The sequence below is a fragment of the Daktulosphaira vitifoliae genome, unplaced genomic scaffold (genome assembly GCF_025091365.1).
Source record: "Daktulosphaira vitifoliae isolate Bord-2020 unplaced genomic scaffold, ASM2509136v1 Scaffold_4, whole genome shotgun sequence".
Taxonomy (NCBI): Eukaryota; Metazoa; Arthropoda; class Insecta; order Hemiptera; family Phylloxeridae; genus Daktulosphaira; species Daktulosphaira vitifoliae.
In genome coordinates this window covers 26,111,430-26,127,308 of record NW_026099575.1, presented here as the reverse complement: position 1 = coordinate 26,127,308, position 15,879 = coordinate 26,111,430, and the positions used below count along the sequence as shown (strand labels likewise).

Sequence of the window (15,879 nt, the reverse complement as noted above, 5' to 3'; positions counted from 1 at the left end):
ATATTTAAGGCTGTTATCTATTTTATTTTCATTAATTTTTACTCGAATTCAATTAGTTTTTTTTTTTAACTATTCCTAATATTTTATGAAATCATGATTTTTATGATGAATATTTTTCAAAGATGTAAAACTATAATTAATTATCAATCGCCCATCAATGAAATGTGTGTAAGTATAACTATTATTAAAAACTTAAAACATGATTGATCAAAAAAATGTCTAATATTATTTAAGGTAATTATTGGAATGAACTAAATTATGTCTCATGTATTAATGTTATTTTTCTTGTTTATTGTAAATATTTTTAAACTTTATGTGTGTATTATTTTTTAGATGGGTATACTACCCCAAAGTCAACAAATCAGAAATAAGTGGCCTGATCACAGAATGATCAAAGATGCACGTAAAAGAAATACTATCAAAGATTATGGTGTTTATAAATTGAGGTATAATGCTATTCGTAAAAATGATATAATTCCTTCAGAAATTCAAGTAAGACATGCTAAGTTATTATAGTTAATGATATTTTATAGTAATAACAATTTTAGGACAAAGATAGATAGCATTTTATAAAAAATATATATTTTTAATAGTCATAAAAAAAATTTTCCCTTTAAAATTAATAATTTTTTTTACAAAATTTGGGTCATTTTGAAATAAAAATACTAAAATTGATGTTTTAAATAATTAAATTTTGCCCAAGACAAAAGTAAAGTAAAATAATTATGTTCTTTTCAAAAAACATAATTTTTGTTTTTTTCTGTTTGTCTTGATCACCAATTAGGTTGTATTGAAGTAGTAGTTTTTTAGCCTATCATTATAGGTCACTTGAGAACACATATTCCTGAAAATTGGTTGATCTTAAAGTGATGGTTAATACAACAATCTAAAGATGACAACATTATCTATCACATAAGTAAGAAATTTGATTAAAAAAAAATATAGGTATTCAAAACTGTAAAACTTTTAAATTAGTTTCTTAAAAATTGACCCACTTAGGAATGAATATAATTTTTAAATTTAGTATTTTGATTATGTCTATAACCTAATCCTACAGAATCAAATATCTCTCACGGCATGTTTTCTAATATTTTTAAAATTATTATTAAATATTATTTTAATTATATAATAATTATTATTATTGTGTCACTACAATGAGGCCATCTTATCTTGTTCACTCAGTAATTCATCATGTCTCAGTATATAGAAACCAGTATTTAATTCTGTTGTGCTAAACTGTGTACGAACCTCTAATCCTTTTTTTTCACGAGCAACTTGTAATTAGAATATAAAGAAGGAAATAGGAGATCATGTAGCTTTTGGAATAATCCATTTATTTTTTAAAATTAAACATTATCTACAGATTTGCATCAATGTGTTTATTGTGATAGTGATTTTAATTACTGCCAGCTATCATCTATACTGAATCCAACTATACCACGTCCCCATTGTGCTGGGTTTTTTTGACTCTTTAAACTTTTATAATAAGAAATTTTTGTGCATAAGTGTAGGGTAGAAAAAATGTTAAGGAAGCTTATCATTTTGTCATGACCAATGATAAAATAATTTCTACTATATTTAAGTTATTCTATAAGTAACTTCAATAATTTTTTTTTTAATTCGGTTTGATTGACTGGACATCTGGTAGATTAATAGTTAATGGCTTTTAAGTTTTTAAATATAAAATAAGAAAACAAAAAGAAGTATTTAGAATACATATTTTTTAATAATTCAGAATACTGTCAAAATGCAATATATATATATATATATTTGAGTATTTTCAGTCAAATATTTTACAAGACGCCCCTAATATATTTTTGGCTTAAGTACTCAAAAAAAATCTGGAATTAATAATATTTTCTATGAGAATAAAAATGAAAATATAGTTTCAATTTATTTCAAGAAATTGTTGATAATCAAAAACTAAATTTCAGGAAATAGCAGATAAAGAAATTTATAATTGCCCAAAAGATGCTAGCATAGTTAGAATTGTTCAACGTTGCCAAGTGACTTCTCGTCCAAGAGGTAATGTTAAACGATGGCGTTTAAGTCGAATTATATTTAGACATCTAGCAGATTATAACAAATTAGCTGGAGTTCAAAGAGCAATGTGGTAGTTCTTAATAGGTACATATATATATTTCTATTTAGGTGTTAATTTAACTTAAATAAGTATTTATTCACAATAATAATTTTTACAGGTGTTATCTGAAAAATATTGTGTAAAGAATTCATACAGTTGTTAATTGTTTTAATTATCAAAAATAATAAACTAAATAATATAAACATTAACATATGTGTTTTCTTTTTAATTTTAGTTTTTTAAGGATACAATTATATATATATATATGAGTATTTTTTTGTCATAACCCATTCAATTAATTACAGGACAATACTTTTTAAAACAGGATTAATTTTAGATAAATATTTATCTTGAATTATTAGCTATGTATTATTTCTTAAGTTCAAAACTTATGTAAAAAAGAAATCATATTTATAAAAAACCAATTTGCTACTGGTGAGTATAATCTCACCTGTATACTATAAATTTATTTTAACTCAAATATTTAAAACTTTAAAGTGTTACATCTAATAAAGGGATGATTTTATATTAAAAGTTCAAATGTCATATAGTATTAAAAATAACTTTAAAAACAATATTTTATTGAATTAAAAATATGTATTACTATTTCATAAAACAAAGTTGACACCATTACAAGGCCTTTAGGTATGAATTTATAAAGTTTAATTTTGAAGTACATATAATACACATTCAATTTACATTAAAATATTAGACTTTATGAAAAAAAATATGTGTCATTTATGTTAAATGTAATTTTTTCATGTTACTAGATATATTTTTATTATAAGTAAAGTAATTAAATATGAAAAAAAAGGAGAGCTGACTGCAAAACCTCATATACAAATGAATTAAAAGTATAAATAGTACATATATTACACAATGAAAATATTTTTAATTAATTGGGACATTGATGTTTTCTTAATATGTATAGGAAGTTAAATATACATCATTAAAATATTTAAAAATTATATTTTATTCTATTTTTTCTTTATTCAAAAAACCTAAACTTGTTTTGAGTTTTAAATTTGAAATTTTTTGAATATATTATAATAAAGGAAAAAAAGACTCATTACATATAGTTATTTTAAAATCTAATAGCAATATGTCATAAAATATAATGTAGATAATTCAAATATTATCATAGAAATGTTTACAAAGAAACAAAAACAATTTTAAAAATGTCAAAAGGGACATATAGAATTATAATGACCAAAAAAATAAAATTTGGTAGACTATTACATTATTTAAAAACTCATAATTTTTGTCATAAAACTCATCATTAATAAATCATTTATTTATTTAAATAAATAATCTGTTAAAAGGAAGCTAAAGAACATTATTCATCAGTGATACATTATTATTAGAATTTTCTAGTTAAGAGAGGACATGTCCAAAAAATAACTTTTCGTTTATTATTGATAAAGAACTCGATAAATATAACTAATTATAAAAATTAATTTTTAAAGAAAAAATATTTTGGATATACGTTTTCTTACAGCTCGAGGACTCATTTTACAGACACAAACTATTAAGTTTTTTCAAAAATAAAAAAATTATTGAATTGTGTAAGTGTAGTGATTGATTATTTAATCTAGATGTTTTAAAAAATATTACATTAAGATTAGTATTTTTTTAATGTTACATTCATCGACATAAATGATTATTGTGAAATGATGTATGTACGAATACTGTCAATAGTGCCTGAAACACTACTTGCAAAATTATCAAGAGTTTATTTTTTTATTAGTTTCTTTAGTAAAATACTAGTAATCTGACCAGAATAGTAATTATTTAACTTATGCTTTAAAATCCTTATTAATAAATAAATCAAGCAGATTTTTTGTTTAACAATTATAAAACAAAAAATCGCTAATAGGTTAACTAAATTTTACAATTTTAAGTAGTTATTTATCTATAGCTAGGTGCATTGTTTGTATTTTTTTCTTAATTTTTGTAAATGTGTTTGATCTTTTGCTTAATAGATAACCCAACCAATAAGATCACTTTATAATTACATAAAAAATACTTTTCTTAAGCTAATTTATTTTTTAATTAGGGACAATTAAATTTTACAAGAAATTACTATTAATATATTTAATAATAATATAGAGGTAAGTATATATTATGGTCAAATGTTATAGTCCACAAATAACACATTCTATTTTAAAATAGCACTTTGTAATAAAAATTATTACATATTTTATTAAATTATAAAATCAATTATACATATGCTTGATGAGAGGTTGGATCCTGTGAGATTTTCAAGAACCAGTTGTAGAAAGGTTCCTAAAATAAAAAATAAAGAGATTTAAGATTTATAATAGAGTAAATAATGACTAAATTATAGCAAATTTTTCTAAATAGTACTAATTATTAATCATCCATTTAAAAAAAAAAAAAATTTTGTTTGCTATAAGATAAACAATTTACTTTATTTTACATTTTTAGAGGAATATTATCCATTTATTGCTCTAATTTTACTAGATAGTCATAACTAGAATACAAATATTTGGGTGAGATAATTTTTAAAGATTTGTGAGTAGGATACATAATTGATGCACCTTTGAATTCCTTGGGCATGTCATATGAAATTGGATACGCCTATGCTTAGGGTTCTAAAAACTAATTTTTTTATTACATTAAATCATGTAGGCCTAAGTGAAGTAATTTAAACTGATAATAAAATTTGTATTGTTTAAAATGTAATTATCAACTTAAAAAACGTACACATAAGAATATGTGAAATTTAATCGAGAATGAAATAGATTTATAAAAATAAATAAAAAGGGGAACATACAAATTATATTTAGATATTTATTTTTTAAATTTAATAAGAGGTCAAAAAATGGGCTTTTTATGTCACAAATATTGAAAGGTGATAATGAGATATTGAATCTATAAAATTAATTACATAAATAATATATCACACCTAATTTCAGTACTTTTTAATAATGATTTATCAGACATTTAAAAAAAGGTGGATCAAATTGTCTAAAATAAAAACTATTATGCCAGTCGACAGTAAAAGTCTGTTTAGGTAATTTGACTTTAAACAAGAAGAGTATTATTGTCGTTGGTTAATCAGTCGTATTTAATAAGTACTACCAAAAAAGAGAGGGTAACAGAGTTACTCCCAACAGGAATGATAGTGTGTCAAGTACTAACTAGTTGCTATATTAGTAGTTTTGTCTGAGTACGTTGACCTAGAAAGTAGAAATGGCAGTCAGTACATGACTACTACGAAGATGGTTTGATATGTGCGTATAAAAATTGGTGATGGTAAATACGTAATGGAACAAGCGTTTGCTCTGGTTGGTCACCGGCCTTGGCAGTGCAAGTCGCAATCATTATCGAGGTCAATTAACAAGGCCAAGTGTGCTGGAGTAGGAGAAAGAAGATGCACAAAAAAAAAAATAGGCCAAATTATTCATTTCACTGAGAAATAGATAACTTAAGAAATTTGTTAACTCTTATCAATGGGTAACTTTATTGTTATATATGATATATTGTTAATTAAAAAAAATGTGTATAATTGATTTTATTTATTTATTTATTAAGATTTGGAAACATGGGCGTCCATGAAAGGAAAAAGATCACATGATTTTTTGCTTTGTCAATTTTTATCATCATGTTTTTAAAAAAATTCACAAATAGAATTTTTTTTTAAATTAAAATAAAAAATATTTATTTTTATTTAACATAATTATGATTTTCAGCGTTAAAAACGTTCCTCTTACAGAATTATGATAAATGTACTTAAAATTACATCTCAATAGAAATGAATGCTACCAAATGTAAAAATTTATATCAAAGAAAATATTATGTAATTTTCCTATATTTCTAGAGACTAATAGAGCACTCCGACTGTTGTAGCTTAGCTGGGATGAGTTTAGTGAAGAGGTGTAATCTAACGCTGGTCCTGACTTAAAGGACAGCAAAACCAAATATTAAAAAAAAAGTTGTTGTCCCCCACGACTAATATCTGCAGATGCTCTTGTTTGAGAGTTTAAAAATAAAACTAAGTGTTATAGATGCTTATTACTTTATTTGGGAAAGGTATAGAAAAATATAAAACATTTAAAAAAATATATTTAATGATTTGAGCAGTTTTTTTGTAAATAACAATCTAATTGTATTACTGTTTCTCCAATATACTAGTATACAAATAAACGATATTATTATAAATGATAATATTGAAAAGAAATACTCAATCTAATAGACATAAAGATTTATTTTTAATTCGGTATAAGAATACCCAATAATTATTACGTCATAGACTCAAATTCTTAAAATCTTATTTTAAAAATTAAAACGAGTATAATGTTAAATAATTCATGATACTGATAATTCATATACTTATAAAATACAAGAAGTGTATACAGTATACAGTAATTTTAATAGTTATTATCGAAACTTCAAAACTATCACTATTAACATTATCTCAACAATGAGCTGGTTAATTTAGTATATTTGTCTATGGGTTAATTATTACAGGGTTGAAACAATACAAATATTTTGTACTTCAAAACTGTAGTAACACTGTACCAACCAGATGATTTGATCATAAATTTGCTAATTTGTTAGTATGTCTAAGGATTTAATAAATAAATTAATACACTTAAATATTTGTAAAATAAAATGTTATTTATGTTAAATGTCATTTAGTGTCTATGTGTCAACATTTTGGAGACTTTTTACACGACATTTTCTTTTATTTTGAATTAAAGTCATAAGGTAAGATATTTTTAATATTAAATATTTAATCATTAAGTAAAACTATTATATTTTAAAATAACAAATATTACAGTTATTATTAGTGTGATAACAACTTAAATTATATGATTTACTACAAGACTTCGTGTACAAAAAATGTTCTAATTTACTTTTTATGTGAAATTTAAAGAATTTATCGTAACAATTTATCCTTTAATAGTTTACATTGAAATGTGTTAAATTCTTACATTTTGACTGTTCTACCACTAAAAACTTACAAAACCAATTGAAATATTTTTACAGCTTGGAAACTTAGACTTATAAGTAGTATATTTTTTTACTGTTTACTGGAAAGACAGAAAAGAATTCTTTTGCAAAAAAACACTTTCCATAGACAACCTAAAATAAAGTTAAAATAGTCCTATCTTTTATGTCAAATTGAGTGCTGCATGTGTGATATTTTGACATTTGAAAAAAGATAAAATGTTCATTTTTAGTATGCGACTATTTTTTTGACTAGCTGTAGTTTAACAATTTTTTTTTTTAGCTTCGATGGTAAGCTGAGAAGGTATTAATTTTACTATGGTATGTTTTTTTTGTGTCTGTCACTACTTTTTCCCAGCTCTCACTAGAATGATATTTCTGAACAATACGTCAAAAGATCACAAATTGTATCTAGTTGAAGACATTATCCTCGTTTTACATAAATAGTGATAATCCCCCCAAAAAATACGATTTTTAAAATTGACAAATTTCTACTTTTTTTTTCTAAAAATGTTTTTTTTTATATTAAAACCCTAGATATTTTCCTTTCATTTGATATACATTTTTTGAAAATCTGATCCTTTACCTGCTCACAGAGGGGGATTCAAAATTGCAACTTCTGCGCAAAAATTTAACTTTTCAACTTAAGTTTTGAAAATGTTCCGGAAATACTGCAAGCTTCAAACATATGCTATAATAAATCTAATGTTATGTACTATAAGTTCAAAAAAAAAAAATTGTCTCAACGACTTATCTTCTATGTGGAAATGGTTGCCATAGATAAAAATAATGAAATTTTGGTGTTAAAATTTATGATTTCAGATTTTATTAGTTAAACTATTTTAACTCAATTTTTGAAAATTTTTCGGAAATATTGACATTTTTTTTTTAATCATAAATTATAGCTTATGTAATGTAATAAACTATGAAAAAAAAATGTCGCGATATAGTAAACATGATTATCATATTCAAAAATGTGCTATTTTTGTGTTAAAATTTTGGGTTTTGTATTTTAATATACCTTATAATGGGGTACACTGATTTTCATGAATATTATATAATACTAATTGATATTAGTTTCTTATGATAATGATTTTAATCATTGTCAGATATCTATACTAGTCCCAACTATGCCACGCTGACACTGTACCGCGATCCCACTATGCTATCGTTTTTTTTATGAATTTATTTATAATTTAAATTTTATGATAGCTTAGAAAAAACTTCATATTAACCTAGGAAAAAGATTTGAACTATTTATATTTTAAAATTTTAAATAAATAATAAAAACCTCGGTAAAAAAAACATTAGTTCTTAAGAACTTGGGTATGTAATTATAAGTCTATGGTTATATAGAGGTATAAGTGATTATGTTTCATTAAATTCCGTTATTATTACTGAATTTTTTTCAATGATCAATAAGTATTTTATCATTTATCCAATAGTGAAGTAAAAAATGTTAAGAATTCTACTCAAATAAATTTCTTATTATTTGATTAAAGTTAAGTGACTTTTAAATTTCACAACTTCAAAATTGTTTGTGAAATGTTGAATACATTTGATTATTTTTGAAGAAAAATTAATTTTAATTTTGACTTCTCTTATTAACACACTTTGACTAGCTCGTATCACTTTGCAGTCAGTAATTGCATATTGTTATGTTTTCATTGATTTGTTTTCATGGTGAATTCACATTGAGTTTCAGGTTTTTTTTTAGCAAGTTTGAATAATTTAGCATGTAATCAACTAGAAATTAAAACGAGTTAAAAATTAATGAGACCTCATTTTTCTCTCACTTTTAAAACATACCTTCTTTTAATTAGCTAATTTATAAAATCCATAATCGAATTTTGTATGCTTTAATTATTACCTAGCCATTATACATTTTTAAATATCTTACAATTAAAGTGCAACTGTGATATTGAGTATAAAAGCATATTAATAACGAATTTCAGTTACATTTAAATTTAACTTATGAATAACAAACCAAAATGACATATAATTTGTTTAGAAAATATTTATTTTTTAAGAAAAAAAAAATTTTTAGTTATGCATTAAGAATTTTTACAACATAAAAGAGTAGTTGATCATGTGTAGAAAAACTGTCCTTGATTTAGTTGTTTGAGGTAATATTATGTATTTTAAAAGTGGGTCTTACTTGGTTGTAAATTTTTGTTACAACAATATATTCAACCCTAAGCATAATACTCAAAGAAAAATTTTAATCAAAATATATGAGCATCTAACATTGACAGTGAAATACAAAATAACTGAATAATTAAGGTTTTAGAGACCTCAATGCAAATTTTCGTTATTGTTTTATTCATTATTGAAATTTTTCTAAAACTGCTATTAAACTAATGCACAAATATAATACGTAAAATGTTTTCGACAGTAAGCATCGCTGCAAATTACAGAAGTAATCACAATACAATTAATTAGTTTTACAATTTTATTGTGACCATAAATTTAAACATAAAATTTCAGCTTTATTATACTACTTTCTACTAATCAATGGACTAAGTGAATTACAATATTCATAATTCGATTTGGTCAGAGTTATATATTTAAAATAAATGATATTTATAAAATTTAATTGAAGACAATTAACAGAACGACTCTATTAGATAGTAAAACCTGACCGTGTCCTACTTATTAATAATTATTCAACTAGTCTATTAATTACATATCAATATAATAAAAAATAAATTTATTTTGACCATTTTTTTTTACAACGAACCAACAAATTTTTTTCAATGACTTTCACCGATATGATATCTTCCGACCTTTACCAACTATTTTTGAGATTCTCGTCTACAGTCATAAATACTAACGTCAAGTCATTCACTCCATGTAGTTGTAATTCATGTATCCACTGTGTACTGACTCGACCGGTGGCAATTATATGAAAATTTCTATTTTCGCGGATAATAATATATTTTTTCTCTCTTCCCTCTGCATCGTTATTAAGGTAATGCAAGCGAAGATACGAGGCCGATGACTTCTCAGGGCGGCAGTTTACGCACAAACAACTCTCACCAGCCGTGCTGTGGCTACTTCTCTTTCGTTCATCGTATAGAAAAAAAAAGTAACTCGACCGACAAGTTCAAGAAAATTACTTTCGTCCTCATTTCTCCAGAAATCGTTGGCGGTCACATTATTAAATTTAGATATACTCACACTGGGTACCTTAAATGAGGCGGATGACATGCCCTACGGGTTATTAATGATATTTTATTTCAGAATATTTATAAAAATCTCTTATCTTTACAACTATTTTATAAACCAATGATCATAAGAATTTCTCAAAATGGTTTTTAGATTATTATTCATCGATTTTTTGGTTCCAATAACAAAGCGACTAACTCTAATCATAATTAGCATTGCTTACTAATTTTAAGCATACTAAATATCATCCCACAATTTCCTTAATTTAATAAAAACAATTTTTTCACCAAAATAGCGATGAAAATATTTCCTATGGGCATACATTATTCAAAATTATTATTTATAATTTACCTTTTCTTTATATTAATTTATAATTATGTAACACTTTTCTTGGTGTAAATATTTGTGATTTTTTATGGACTAAATTACAGTAACAATACAAAGCACATTTTCTTAAAAAAGGGTAGTTTAGGGTAAATTTTTTATAAAATTCTGCAACATACCAATAAATAATTTGAAATAAATTAGTTGTGTACATGACCACTCATCCGATAAAATCCATAGGGGAACAATACTTCTTTTTAGTCGTCAAACATTTTTTTAAAATATACATAAAGAAAAAATGTACTAAAATAAAAAGTTCTTGTATTGTAAAATAATCAATAATATATTTTAAAATTAAAAACAAAACACAACCTATAGTATTATTAGTTTTATTTTAGATAAAATTAACTAATTTTTTTTTTAAAGAACCACTTTTGAAGGATCGCATATTTTCCAGGGAGTATGTCTCCCTTGCCCTCCCACTAATGGGTGCCAATGGTTGTGTTCACTATTTGTATACTATACACTGTAGTGTATAGATGCAATCAAACTAGTTAATGTATTTTACGATTAATATATTTTATAAATTCATTTGCAAAACAATATATAAAAAGGAATAGGAAACGTCATGAATAATGCATACACGGCTGCATGCATGGAAAATGAATTCGTTAAAGAACTTATAACAAATAAAAAAAAATTGGACCATCGCGTGTTTTTTCGTTCATGTTTATGTTATAAGAGAAAGTGAAGATGGAAGTGTTTTTCTTCGGTCGTGATTATACTGACACGAATTTCACGTGCCCACTTTAAAAGTGAACGTTTGGCATACACACACGGTTTTGGAAATTCGGTTTTGGCCTTGTTTCGCTTTGATTTTGTCTCTACCACAACTTTGTTCTACAACAATACATTAATGCATTACAAAAAATAATATTTTCGATTTTTGTTGACTCAATACTTTAAAAATCTAAAAGACTATAGACGTTTAGATTTTTATAACATTTAGTTATAATTACGCCTTATAAATTATTCGTTAATTAATTGGTTATTTAAGTTTTATATGGAGATTTAGGAGTTGTTCAACTTGAACTGAACACTCTTCATTTATTATAAGGTGAATTCAATCTAATTTTTTACAAAGCCAACAATGTGAAGTAATGTGCATATTTAAGAAGGACTAAGGCAAGTATAAAGGTATAGTTTAATAATTAATGAAATTTAGAACAATATTAAACTTAAATAAAAAACAAAATAATAAATGGCCACTTAATAGTACGTTCAAAATCCAAAAATACTTGGTATTGTTTTGTAGTCGACGAGGCATTGACCACCGTCATCGTCGGTTATGGTCATGTACTTTGACGGCAGTTTACCGGTTTTATTCTATGTGCTTTGGGCCAAAGAGAAATGTATTTAATAGTGCAAGTATATACACTAGTTGATATATATATATACATATATGTGTGTGTGTATATAAAAACGTGTACGGCTTATATACCACGTACCCGCGCGTATATTCGTATTATATTTATGTATTTAATGATAAAATATATAAAAGTACTTTCTCTTGAGCGGCGGCCACGGTCGCGGAGAAGAAGCGTGATAGTTTTCACTATGTTGGTTCGAAGGCGCATTGCCATGGTTGTTAGAGTATATTGAGGTCATCGGCACGACCGCTGTACCACCACGGACACTGCCGCATAGCCTTAAAAAAAATTATACGCCATTTGTTTTATGTACTCTTTGTCACCGCCACTTCCTCTCACTCGATAAAAGTGTTCCACGAAGAAAGTGAAACGACTCGTCACACTTTTTCGCTAATAGTAAGTAAGTATTCGGCAACAACACGCTGCCCGATTTTCAATCGCCCGTGTCCGATCCGCGTTAATTGCTCATCGCCATTGTCCAAAGGCCAGTAGATACCCATCAATTGAGCGTCTGCTTTTAGTACGATTTATTTTATGACGCACTTGCGGTTTCCGTCAGGCTGACAGAAACTACGAGTTTTAAATATTATAGCTGAATGTGTCAGTTGCAATATGAAAATATTGACCTCTCTCAACTCAACCCTAATAGATTTTATTTAAAACTACCCACTACAATATCTTCTTTATGATTTTTCCCTTTAAGTGCTCAGGTAAAATTATCAAACTTATAATAACCTATTTACTATTAAGGTACTAGCGGTAATCGTTTGATTTTTTCATCATCAAACGTAGGCTGCCGACGATGCGTCAGTATATTTGTGTTTTTGTCAAATGAATAAACGGACTGCTGGATTTTCATCGTGTTGAAGGAAAAGCGGGCATGTTATGAGTCAAATACTCCAAAACTAAATAAGATCCTTATAAATCAAATATAAAAATAATGTTTAAACTTTCTTTATAACTTAAAAGAATTACTCCGAGTTTTTATAAGTACACAGTTTTAGTGACAATAATATTGATGACCTTGAAATTTCTTTCATTGTACCATTTTTTATAAATGAGTCATATGAAATTTTGTGAGAGAATTGCTTTTATATTAAAAAAAACTATTTTTTGTTCTACAATTCAACTTTATATTTGTTAAAATAAGATTTTGAAAAATTATGAATAGTCTCACGGAATGCTTTAAAATTTGCAGATCATTTTTAACCATTCGTAGATTTTATCTCTTATTAGTTATTCACTTAAATTTTTATCTGTGAAATACTCTAGCTGTTCTTTTGTACGACCAATCTCTATTCATCGTGTAATTCACCGCAGTCATCTTCCCTACACATACGATTGAATAAACTTGTCTAGGATACGCTTAAAAAAAACTAGTCATGAGAAAGTGACCCGATTCCCATGTAGGAGTTTATATGTACAAGTACTAATAATTCAGTGTTAGTTGTGGTCGTCGTGTTGGGGTTATTATAATGGATTGATGCACGTGAATATAATTGTTTTCATTCGGAATTCGGCAAAATGTATAATATGTATATATTTATTATGTGTAATGTTTTGGCACACGAAACCGCCGCCTCCGCCCCAACAATATTACAATGGTATCTCATTATAATTGTTTTTACACGTTTATAATACATCTATATTGGCCGTATCCGGCTTCCTCGGCGGCCAAACGAAGACAACGTGCACGCTCACTCGTGATACACACAATGCGCGTAAAGCCGTGACTGAGGCGGCGACGGTGAGAGAGAAAGATGTATTTAGTGGGTCAACGTGCTACTGACTGAGCACGGCGCAAGGTAAAAGTGGTTTTTATTTTAGTCAAACAACATCAACAACAACTGCATCGGCGGCACCATATACAATAAATAGGTATGACGACTATTTCTACGGTAGTCGATGGGTATGGCGTGGTTTAACAAAAATAATATATTCAGTCATATATATTATTATGTNTTTTATTTTAGTCAAACAACATCAACAACAACTGCATCGGCGGCACCATATACAATAAATAGGTATGACGACTATTTCTACGGAGTCGATGGGTATGGCGTGGTTTGACAAAAATAATATATTCAGTCATATATATTATTATGTACTTTCATCTTGTGTAAACTCGTCTTGCTTATGTAGGTATTTTATTAAAGCATTAAACTTTGATGAGACAAAACACCTAGTTACCAGCATATGGGCCAACGACCACACTGTACCCGATTGGTGTAACAACACGTGTTTACCATTAGATTACAAATATTAGNGATGAGACAAAACACCTAGTTACCAGCATATGGGCCAACGACCACACTGTACCCGATTGGTGTAACAACACGTGTTTACCATTGGATTACAAATGAACCCAAAGGTTAGACAGTCTGTATTGTTGAAGCCCCTGACTTTTTCGAATACCTTTAGACTTACCTGTTGCTGATAAAAAAACATTTTGCTAGTTTCTTTGAAGACAAAGCACGCAAATTGTTTGTATGTACCGCTGTTGTCGCCTTACACGGATTCGGCACGGACCCACTGACCGAATCGGGGTCACCGTATGTGTACAATGATAATTATTATATTATTAATCTGATAGGCACTTGGGTAGATGATGGTTATTGGCTTACCATAAAAATGTTTGTCATCGTTTTGCGGTTAACTGTTTTTCACGTTTGATCGGTCAGATGTTGACAGTTATTACTATAATGACATGTTTTTTGTTGAGGGGTAAAAAATATAATAGACGAGTATCAAAATGACAAAATACAATGTAACGTATATAAATCAACAGCTTATAATTTATTTTGTTTTTTTTTTTTTCAAAAATAATTCGTCGTTGATGACAGTTTACAATATTATTAGTTTTTGGATTGTTTGCAACATAAAATAATACATTATTATTCATAATTTAACATTTATACAAATTAGTGTAACTGATATTTCTGTACTCAATAAACACACTTATAGCTCAAGAATCGGAAGACTGGTCACCATTCCATAAAAAAAGTTAATAATGCAAAACATAATCCATACTTATTAAACGTTTTTAGATACAAGTTACTATGAGTACGATTGTTTAACAATTATGATTACAGATTATTATTAAAATATTATTGTTGATGATTTTAAGTTAAGAAAAAAATAATAAATACTTAGTCTATTAATTCCTTACACATTTATTCATACAATGACATAAAAAAAAAAATATATATATATATCCTTAAATCTGGTGACCCGTCTCAAGTAAGTAACTACCGTCCAATAACAACACTCTCTCATATATCCAAATTATTTGAAACTATTGTTATAAATGCTATCCGTCCTATACTTAATAATATTTTATGTGATGAGCAACATGGATTTCGGCCTGGACGCTCCACAATAACTTGTAACCTCATACTCTCATCCTATATATATGATTCCTTCAGTCAACAAAGTCAAGTTGACGTAATTTACATGGATTTCTCAAAAGCATTTGATAAAGTAGACCACAGAATTTTAATACACACTCTAGATACTCTAGGTATTGGAGATCCTCTTCTTGCCTGGTTTCATTCTTATTTATCTAATCGTCAATACTATGTTTCTACTTCCAATTCAACCTCAAATACCTTCTATAGATCTTCTGGCGTACCCCAAGGTGCAATTCTTTCTCCTCTTCTATTTGCCCTTTTCATAAATTCCGCTCCATCAATCCTCCATAATGCAAAATTACTAATATTTGCTGACGACATGAAACTTTTCCTCCGTATCAAATCCATATCCGACTGCCATCTACTACAAAAAGATCTACTGCGATTTACAAACTGGAGTGAATCCCTCGGCCTTTCTCTTAATATTAAAAAATGTTCTATCATGTCATTCTTCCGACGTAGTCCTCATATCGTTTTTCCTTATTCC

General features: G+C 26.9%; 1 protein-coding gene across 2 annotated transcripts; it reads left to right on the top strand.

Moving 5' to 3' along the window:
* Positions 1-15: 15 nt before the first annotated feature.
* LOC126904906 (28S ribosomal protein S14, mitochondrial) lies at positions 16-2,292 on the top strand. 2 transcript variants are annotated; one of them, XM_050684310.1, is made up of 4 exons: positions 16-168; positions 334-492; positions 1,935-2,127; positions 2,202-2,292. In XM_050684310.1, the coding sequence occupies exons 1-3, from the start codon at positions 94-96 to the stop codon at positions 2,115-2,117; spliced, it is 417 nt and encodes a 138-aa protein (XP_050540267.1). In that variant the 5' UTR covers positions 16-93; the 3' UTR covers positions 2,118-2,127; positions 2,202-2,292. The 2 variants fall into 2 exon arrangements, with proteins under 2 accessions (XP_050540267.1, XP_050540268.1); XM_050684311.1 differs by having other exon boundaries at positions 111-234.
* Positions 2,293-15,879: the final 13,587 nt, after the last annotated feature.

Coding starts and splice junctions, on each gene's coding strand:
- LOC126904906 (XM_050684310.1), top strand. CDS start 94: ATGATTTTTATGATGAATATTTTTCAAAGATGTAAAACTATAATTAAT. Junction 169..333: donor CGCCCATCAATGAAATGTGT/GTAAGTATAACT, acceptor ATTATTTTTTAG/ATGGGTATACTACCCCAAAG. Junction 493..1,934: donor TAATTCCTTCAGAAATTCAA/GTAAGACATGCT, acceptor ACTAAATTTCAG/GAAATAGCAGATAAAGAAAT.